Source organism: Sesamum indicum, linkage group LG12 (assembly GCF_000512975.1).
Source record: "Sesamum indicum cultivar Zhongzhi No. 13 linkage group LG12, S_indicum_v1.0, whole genome shotgun sequence".
In the NCBI taxonomy this organism is placed as follows: domain Eukaryota; kingdom Viridiplantae; phylum Streptophyta; class Magnoliopsida; order Lamiales; family Pedaliaceae; genus Sesamum; species Sesamum indicum.
Window position 1 is genome coordinate 5605639 of NC_026156.1, and position 8713 is coordinate 5614351.

The window sequence follows — 8713 nt, forward strand, 5'->3', positions numbered from 1 at the left end:
TGTAAAATTTCTTTATCTGACTTTTAAAGTCTACTCAGCTCCTGCATTAGTGAAAGTATGATAGAGGGTTCTTGGTTTTTACTATACTCTTTGCTATTATGTTTAGTTTGTAATGTGAACCTGGGTTTCTTCGCTCACTCTTAATTATCATAAAGTTTGTGGATACAGTACTGACGTAGTTCCCTGTTGTGCTGATAGGCAGTTGGATTCATAGGACTTGGAAACATGGGATCCCGTATGGCAAACAACTTGATTAAAGCTGGATACAATGTCGTGGTGCATGATGTGTAATTTTATTTAATACAAATATTTCTTTGAATTAGATGTAATTCTTCTCTCTGCTCCTTTCTCGACTTATTTTTCTGTGCTCAAACTCATTTAAGCGCTGTAGACTGCATGTTTTCTCATTCCAAAGGGTAATGCTTGAAGTGGATAATAATCACTTCAAGATTTCTCAAAGAAAGATTCTTACTGGATATCCTATATTGCGCCTTTGCTATGGATCAAATCTTCGCAGTTCTGGTTTGAAAATGTTTATGGGGCTTTTATTTTTATATCTTTTAACATGTCTTCTTTACCCTGCTCTTGGTACAGAAACCATGATGTTATGAAGAAATTCTCGGATAAAGGCATTCTTACGAAGAATTCGCCTCATGAAGTTGCTGAAGCAAGTGATGCTGTAATTACTATGTTGCCATCTTCAGCCCATGTAAGTTTTAGAAATCATTTGGTATTTTGGCTCGCTATCTCATTATGTAGTAATAATTCAGTTTAATTGAAATCTGTGCTTGTTGTCTTAAGATGTGTAATATGTTACGAAGTAACATTTGAATTAATTACAAAACGTAGCTCTTTTTCTTCCAATTAAAGTGGATAATCAACAGAGGTTTGTCGAGTTATAAAGTTGAGAATATTTTGATTACAGTCTTGACATAATCTCTTTAGAAAACTGATCAATGCAAACTGCTTCCGAGAAGCCCAAAGTAGTTTCTACTGGGTGGAACTCTAAATGTGAGCAAATGATTCTTCAAAATTGATTATATGTAAAGTTAACTTTTTCAGTCATATCATGATTGGAGCAGCTGTTCAGGAGGTGCAGTTTGGTTTCAGCAGTCCAACTATGTCCTCTTAATTCAGTTGACTGCAATCATGAAATTTTGCTTCTCATAGATTACCTGTTAAATCAAGTCCGTAGTTCATATATAAGGCAAGATTTTATCTATCTCAGTTTTATATGATGGTAATTTCTAGTCTCTTGATGATAACTGAGGAACATAAAGTTCTCCAGCTGTTTTCTACCTTTTCATCATACTTGAGCTTGTGCTTCCCCACAATCTGGTATAACTTACAGTTTTTTTTTTGTATTTAGGTGATGGATGTTTACACAGGACCAAAGGGTATGCTTAACAGTGGAAATGGACTGAGACCGTGGTTGTTCATAGATTCCTCTACAATTGATCCTCAAACATCCAGAAAGCTTTCTTCAACCATTTCTAATTCTAATTTAAACAGAGAGAGAGGTAATCTAACCTTTTCTACAACTGACAATAAAAATTGCTTTTAGTTTTACTTTGGCTGGTAATCGCCCTGGGTATTTTTCTTATTTAATCTTCTTTGTAGTCGGTCAACAAATTAATATCTCAACGCTATCTCTATTTGGTGTACAATGTATGTGCTGTGTGCATCATCTGTTCATAAAGAAACTAGCTCCTTTCACAATGATTCCTTTTTGACAATCTTTTGTATCAAAGGAACAGTACTTAGATCCTGAGGACTATATTTACACGATTTTAAAAAGAAAAAGGGAATATATTTACACTCTGCTGGATTTTAATCAGAATATTACAATGAGACCTTTTGGGTTGAATTAGTTGAGTTTTCACTTTTTTCACAAAATTATAATTTCTCAAAGGGACTCCAGAAATTGGTAAAGAAAGAAAATTGGAAATTCAAATGGAGTCGGTAAGACTTGTAACTTAGATCCTTCCTTTCTTCTCATTATTTTTGAAGATAAATGTGAATGCATGTTTGATCAAAGTTGATCTCCTCATTCTACTTTTAACAAAGAAGTGGTATATCTATGAAACCGGTATATATATTATATTATGTGTTCTAGGAATTTCACCCTTGTAGGAAGCATGGGTTGTTATTATTATTACACTGGTTTGCATCCGCTAATTTTTCTTGATCAATATGTTGCCAAGTTCGCTGGCGGTGGTGGTGGTTTTCGTTTTAGTTATTCTGCATGATCTTTTCAGTTTATTGATGATCGACATTGAAACCCATAATTTTCTCTGTTAGCACAGCTGAAAAAGCTTCGCTACAATTTTAAGAAACTTTTTTGCTCCGACTTGAAATAGTACATCTCATTGTAGAACATTGCCCAATTCAACAAGCTTTACAGGATCACTTTTACCATTTATGGATTTCTACTGTCTTACATGAATCATTGGCAGCGGATTACTTAAATCATGGGGATTGTTGGTGCTGATTATGTATTATCATGTGACCCAGGAAAATGGGAAAAATATGTCACTCTTTGGTTCGGAAAACCACATATTATTTATTTATTCATTTAAGTATAGGTGGCTGTGATAATCCTGCTATGTTGGATGCTCCTGTATCTGGAGGTGTTCTATCAGCTGAGACTGGATCTCTCACTTTCATGGTATGGTTGGAGAATCTTTTGACTTGTATTCTTATTTGATTTGTTCATTCGTATTACATTGAACCAAGCAGTTATTTCAAAGGTATTCCATCTATTCTGGAGTGCTATGCGTGTTTAAAGACTTTTTCCCATTTATGGATCTCTTGCTGCCAGTATCTTCAGAAGTAAAGTTGACACATGCCCTTGGCTCAGGAAACAGTTTTCTGAATAACTGCGCTCAACCTTTTTGCCCTTTCCTCTTCCAGTTTGATACCTTATTCTTGTATGTTGTTGACATGTTCAGGACGCCAACTATTTTCTCCTGCAGAAACTAGTCTTTCCAGTCTGGAAGTGATACTATTTTTGGCATGTCTTTCAGGTTGGTGGCTCGGAAGAAGCCTATAGATCTGCAAAGCCTTTGTTTCTCTCAATGGGCAAAAACATCATATACTGTGGTGGTCCAGGAAATGGTTCGGTATGCCCATGCTTGTAAGCTAGTCCTCTCGTTTATTTGAGAAGCTGTTGTCCTTAAAGCTTTATTTGCTATAATGTTGCACCTTGAAAATGATAAGAAATAACGAGCTTACTAGATAGGTCTAGAAGATAATTAAGTTGACTGATGAATTCGTCAAGTTAAACCTTCGAGTCATTGTTTTGGCAGAAAATAGCTGTCTTGCTTTGGCTATTGTCTGTCTCGAACTTGAGATAAATCACACGATTAACACTCTCTTGAATTTAATCAAGAGCATTTACACCTATTCTCTTTCAGAAGGAAAAAAAGTTATTTTACTGCTGGTATTTGGAATATCTAAACTAAGAAACATTCTGATGAGCCTTCCACAAACTGTTTGTATCTAGAGTGCAAAAATTTGCAACAACTTGGCAATGGCTGTGAGCATGCTTGGGGTTTCAGAAGCCTTTGCACTTGGTCAGTCGTTGGGCGTTGCAGCTACTACTTTGACAAAGATATTTAACTCTTCAAGTGCTCGATGTTGGAGCAGGTACTGCACGTATTTGGTATCTTGCTGAGATGAGAAACGAATTTCTTGATATGATCACAGTGTTATCTATCCTTGACAGTGATACTTATAATCCCGTGCCTGGAGTGATGGATGCGGTGCCAGCTTCCAGGAATTATGATGGCGGCTTTGCAACCAAATTAATGGTATACGTCGTTATTTCTTGAACATAATATATATAGTTGTAGCTCAAGCTCAGACTCAGGTTGTGGTGTATGGCATGTAGACTAAAGATCTGAAGCTTGCGGCAGAATCAGGCAAGGAAGTGGAGGCCAAAACTCCAATGACATATGTAGCAGAGGAGATGTAAGTTGCAATGGGTCATCAGAATTAGTATGTAGTATTGATGAAATGGTATTAATTTGGAATGGGTTGTGCAGATTCAGAGAGGTATGCAGTGAAGGTCATGGAACAAAGGATTTCTCGTGTGTTTTTCGCCATTATTTCTGTGGGAAAGATGAGTTTTAGTTTGTATCATTATTCTATCCAAACAAAATAAATAATCTTATCCAAAAGTTGTATGATAATTGGACAATAATGATCAAATTTATATGTCCATTTGGTATTATTATACACTTAATTTAATTTATTTAACCAAGTTTTTTCTTTTTTTATTTATTTATCTGATAAGAAAGATATTGTTTATAACAGTAACCAATATTCCTTAATATTCTATCATTATTATGCCCACAACTTCAAAATCTATATATAAAATATATTCAAATAAAACATTATGTATTGGATAGTCTCATTAAATTCTTATTCTGCACATAACAAATCTTTTTTCCTTTACTAAATTTTCGCTTTAAATTCAAAGAAAATATCTAAAAATACTTTCTGCTTTTTAATAATTACTTCAATTTTAAATCTTAAATTATTTATCAACTTTAAATTATATATAATTAACAATTATTATTTATTTAAAGACATAATCTTAAGGCATGGCCTTACTAACTCCTTCCAAAAACAATTGAATTTTTTTAAAAAAAACAAAGCTCGAAAGTTTCGGTAGAAGATCACTTTTTTTTCTTTTTAAAACACCAAAATAATGAATAATGAATAATGAAAAAGGGGGGAAAAAAGGAAAAAAAATAAAATTGAAAGAGTCGCCGCCTTTCGCAACGGACACTTATATTAACGGCATTTTTCTTTCCTTTTCTCTCTCTCCCTCTCTTGCTCTGCATTCAGGAATTTTCAACTTGAACAAATTTCTCCAGTGACTCTACTTTTCTTGATCACTCTATTCTCTTCTCCTTGTGCGAATTCATGAAGGTAATGTAATGTTGTGCGTCTCCACTCCATTTATATATATATATGGATGTATTTTTTGTTCCAGTGCTTCCGAGCCGATATTGATCTTTTCCTTACTTGAAGAGACGCTTCTTTTGATCTGTAAAGTTTTGCATGCCAGTTTTAGGGTTTTCTTGGAAAATAAAGTAAAGAATTCAAAGGGTTCATCAAGAAAAGGGCAATGTCGAGTAGAACTGGTGTTGATTATCACAACAATGATTACAGTACTCAACCAAGAGGCTTCTTGACGCCGCCCCCGACATGGAAGACGAGACGGTGTCCTCCGGTGATGCCAGCGTCCGAGAAGAAACCAAGAAGGTCACCACAGTCCAGAGCTGACTGCTTCCATATCATTCACAAGGTCCCTTCTGGGGACTCTCCCTACGTCAGAGCAAAACATGTGCAGGTAATTCCATACTTGCCCGGTTGTCTTGTTTTTGCGTTTTCTTTTTCCTAAAATGGTGATTCTTGTTGTCCTGTTGAGGATCCGTCCAATTTGATATTGTAACGTTGCATCTTGTTTGTTGTTTCTTGTTGGACTGTTATGTGTTATTCATTGGGAGGGTTCTCTTTCATTTTTCCCTTCTGGGACTCGAGGGTGACTATGGTATAAAATTTTGATCCATACCACACCATACCATTTTGATAAATAATACGGTGATCAAAATGAACAAATTGATTTGCTTGTGGTAAATATCCTGTGCTTTCTCAATTTTGATCATCATATCATATTATATATGAGTAGCCTTGCTTGTTAAGGTATGCATTTGTTCCGGTGTCGACTCGACGTAGAGAGAAGTTAACAAATAGCTCAAAAGTTTAACTGTCTCATTATTGAAATACTTGAAACTTTTTAGTTTGCAAAACTATCATTTTATTTTATTTTTTATTGTGTAATAATTTTTTCTGATGACAGCTGATAGACAAGGATCCAAGCAGGGCTATTTCCCTGTTCTGGTCAGCAATAAATGCTGGTGATCGAGTTGATAGTGCCTTAAAAGATATGGCTGTTGTCATGAAACAATTGGATCGGTCCGACGAGGCAATTGAGGCCATTAAGTCCTTTCGTCATCTCTGTCCTCCCGAATCTCAGGAATCCCTTGACAATATATTGGTTGAACTGTATAAGGTAAAGTATAATTCTTCTTAATATTATCAGTCAACTGTTTGATAGCAGACACGCTTTGTTAGTGAATACAATTGAAAAGCTGGCACCCTTTTGATGTTTCATCGAGTCACAATAATACTGGGACGAGCATTGGAATAATTTAAAGTTCAAAGTTGCATGTACAACATGAACATTCTTGTTAGTGCAGCAATCTGGCAGGATTGAGGAAGAGATTGAAATGCTTCAACTAAAACTGAAGCAAGTAGAAGAAGGAATAGCTTTCGGGGGGAAGAGAACGAAGATGGCAAGATCTCAAGGAAAGAAGATACACATCACAGTTGAAAAAGAGTATTCTAGGTTCATATCTACCTTTCTTATTTGAATCATAAAGAGACTGATGAAATTCTTTTATGTTAGAATGACTTTTTTCCCTTCATAATATATAACTGCAGGTTGTTAGGGAATTTAGCATGGGCTTACATGCAGCAGAAAGACTTCAAGTCCGCAGAAGAAAATTACAGGTATTCTGATAATGTCTTTGAAGTTTTGTACTTGAAACTTTTGAGAAATGCATACTGTTGTAATATGGAGGGTGATATGAATGTTCGATGATGCAGAAAAGCACTGTCATTTGAATCAGATAAGAACAAACAGTGCAATTTAGCCGTATGCTTGATGCACATGAATAAGTTTACAGAAGCCAAATTTCTGCTCCAAGCAATAAGAGATTCATGTGACAATGGTCATATAGATGAATCACATGTTAAGTCCTATGAGCGTGCCTCTCAAATGCTGGTCGAGTTGGAGTCACAGCGCGTCCTTAAGCCTATAAAACAGACAGAACATTGTAATGAATCTGGAATAGCTAGACGATTTGCAGATGGACATCTTAATAAAATGGAGCCATTTGGTGGTCAATGGGATAGTGGAGTCTATTTTCGGAAAAACTGTGATGATAACAATGGTGGTATGCAGTCATCTCCACTGCCTTTGTCAGTCGACAAAATGAAGAATGGAGCATTTACTGAACTTCCTTGTGAGAAAAGGGCTGATTCTGACTGGAGAACAAACCGTTATCAGCCTAATATTGGCAATGGAATATATTCAGCATGCAAGAGGGCATATACATCCCCCTTTTTCAATCAAATGATTCCAAAAGTTCCATTCACCCAACCGCGGAGATGTTCACAGTCTGGAGATCAAAGAAAGGGTGGCTTGAAAGAAAATGCATATGCAAGTTCCTGTCGGAAATTGTCCTTTGGATCGTCTATGGATACTGAAAATGTGCAGTCATTGATGAACAAAAATGTTAATTATTATTCTACTGCTCCTGCTGAGGTGCGACGAATTTCGGAAAAGCATTTTCCCTTTACTGGTGGAGATTGGAGAAAGAATTCATCAGATAACCTTGATCGAAACAGTGGGTTTTTGAAGCCCTTAGAAACTAATGGAGAAAGGATGAATCCATTGGCATATGATTGCAAGAAATCTGCTACAGAAGAATCTGATTTGCCTTTGGACTTTTCTGCTGAGTGTTCAGAAACTAAAGAAATTTGTGACAGGATTTCAGGTCAATGTTGCAGGTTAACTAGTGCGGTTAGCATTTGGCCTTCCAATTGTAAAGATGAGGAGACAAGTAGGATGACATGTGAAGATAAGAAAAGTTGGGCTGATATGGTCGAAGAAGATGAGCAAGAGTTGGTAAGTTGGAGAAATGATTTCCCACGAAGCTATTCAAACAATCAATCTCAAGATTCTTTATTGTCTATCCAAACTCCAGCCGATATAGCTGTTGGGTCTATGATTCAAGAAGGGTTTAATGATGAGAATGTGGACTCTAACATAATTTCTGAGACTCCCAAGTCACTCTGTCAAGCTGAGAAATTAAGTGAACAGATTGAACTGATTGATCTGGGGAGCGGATATTTTACACAACCTGAGAAAACGACTTTATCAACGAACCAAGCAGTGAGGCGTTCTTTGTATTTCGATCAGAATCACAAACCAGGGACAGCAAAAGATCATTGTACTTCACCATTGACAGTCAAAGTTTTTAACTTTGAAGGCCAAGGTTTAGAACTCCCAGAGGATGTCTGTTCCACAAAATCTATAAAGCGGAGGAGCAGGTTGCAGGTTTTCCAGGATATAACACTTATTCCTGAAAGTTCAGATCTTGATATCACACAGAAGAACTAGTGATGCTATCTTTCCCTTATCTGCTCGACAGGTCTGAATATTGATTTCTGCAAGTGTCTTTGTGTATTGAAATTCCAAACTGATTCAGCTGTAAATCTCTACAACACCGTACAGAAGCTAAAAAAGTCTGCAAATTTACTATCATTTCTCACTCTTCCCATTCTACTGCCCCCTCCTGTCTGATGATTTCTTATTTTACTCAGATTGAATTCCTTCATTTTAGAGCTTTTTTCACTGCTATGCATATTCATGTATATTCTTTTATTGTTGACTTCAGGGGCATATAAAAATCTTTAGCCACTTCACTACATTCAACCTCAAGATGATTCTTTTAGTGTAAACAGAAAAAATGGTAGGGTGCGGAAGAATGTAGCCAACACCCAACCCAAAAGAGGTAGCTAACCAACTAAGGATCCCAGCCAAACTCTCTTCATCATCCAATCTATGTACCCA

The 8713-nt window shown here is 36.2% G+C and overlaps 2 protein-coding genes across 4 annotated transcripts in view; both read left to right on the forward strand.

The window, feature by feature from the left end:
* The window catches only part of LOC105175798 (probable 3-hydroxyisobutyrate dehydrogenase, mitochondrial), a 4947-nt gene extending 678 nt beyond the window's left edge, over positions 1 to 4269 (forward strand). The window contains exons 2-10 of one of the 3 annotated variants that reach the window (XM_011098391.2): positions 199 to 287; positions 595 to 709; positions 1370 to 1520; positions 2586 to 2668; positions 3027 to 3122; positions 3506 to 3648; positions 3728 to 3812; positions 3893 to 3972; positions 4047 to 4268. In XM_011098391.2, coding sequence (XP_011096693.1) covers positions 199 to 287; positions 595 to 709; positions 1370 to 1520; positions 2586 to 2668; positions 3027 to 3122; positions 3506 to 3648; positions 3728 to 3812; positions 3893 to 3972; positions 4047 to 4134 — 930 coding nt within the window. In that variant the 3' untranslated portion in view covers positions 4135 to 4268. Of the gene's footprint in view, positions 1 to 198; positions 326 to 594; positions 710 to 1369; positions 1521 to 2585; positions 2669 to 3026; positions 3123 to 3505; positions 3649 to 3727; positions 3813 to 3892; positions 3973 to 4046 lie in introns of those variants that run through there. The other 2 variants (XM_020698292.1, XM_020698293.1) reach the window with 2 other exon arrangements.
* Positions 4813 to 8371, forward strand: LOC105175800. Its single transcript, XM_011098392.2, has 6 exons — positions 4813 to 4938; positions 5078 to 5362; positions 5873 to 6085; positions 6273 to 6421; positions 6517 to 6585; positions 6682 to 8371. The coding sequence occupies exons 2-6, from the start codon at positions 5138 to 5140 to the stop codon at positions 8258 to 8260; spliced, it is 2235 nt and encodes a 744-aa protein (XP_011096694.1). The 5' UTR covers positions 4813 to 4938; positions 5078 to 5137; the 3' UTR covers positions 8261 to 8371.

Excerpts from the sequence above, each read along its gene's own strand:
- LOC105175800 (XM_011098392.2), top strand. The coding sequence starts at position 5,138 with ATGTCGAGTAGAACTGGTGTTGATTATCACAACAATGATTACAGTACT. Across the intron at positions 6,086-6,272 it reads TATTGGTTGAACTGTATAAG|CAATCTGGCAGGATTGAGGA; the intron begins GTAAAGTATAAT and ends TTGTTAGTGCAG. Across the intron at positions 6,422-6,516 it reads GTTGAAAAAGAGTATTCTAG|GTTGTTAGGGAATTTAGCAT; the intron begins GTTCATATCTAC and ends ATATAACTGCAG.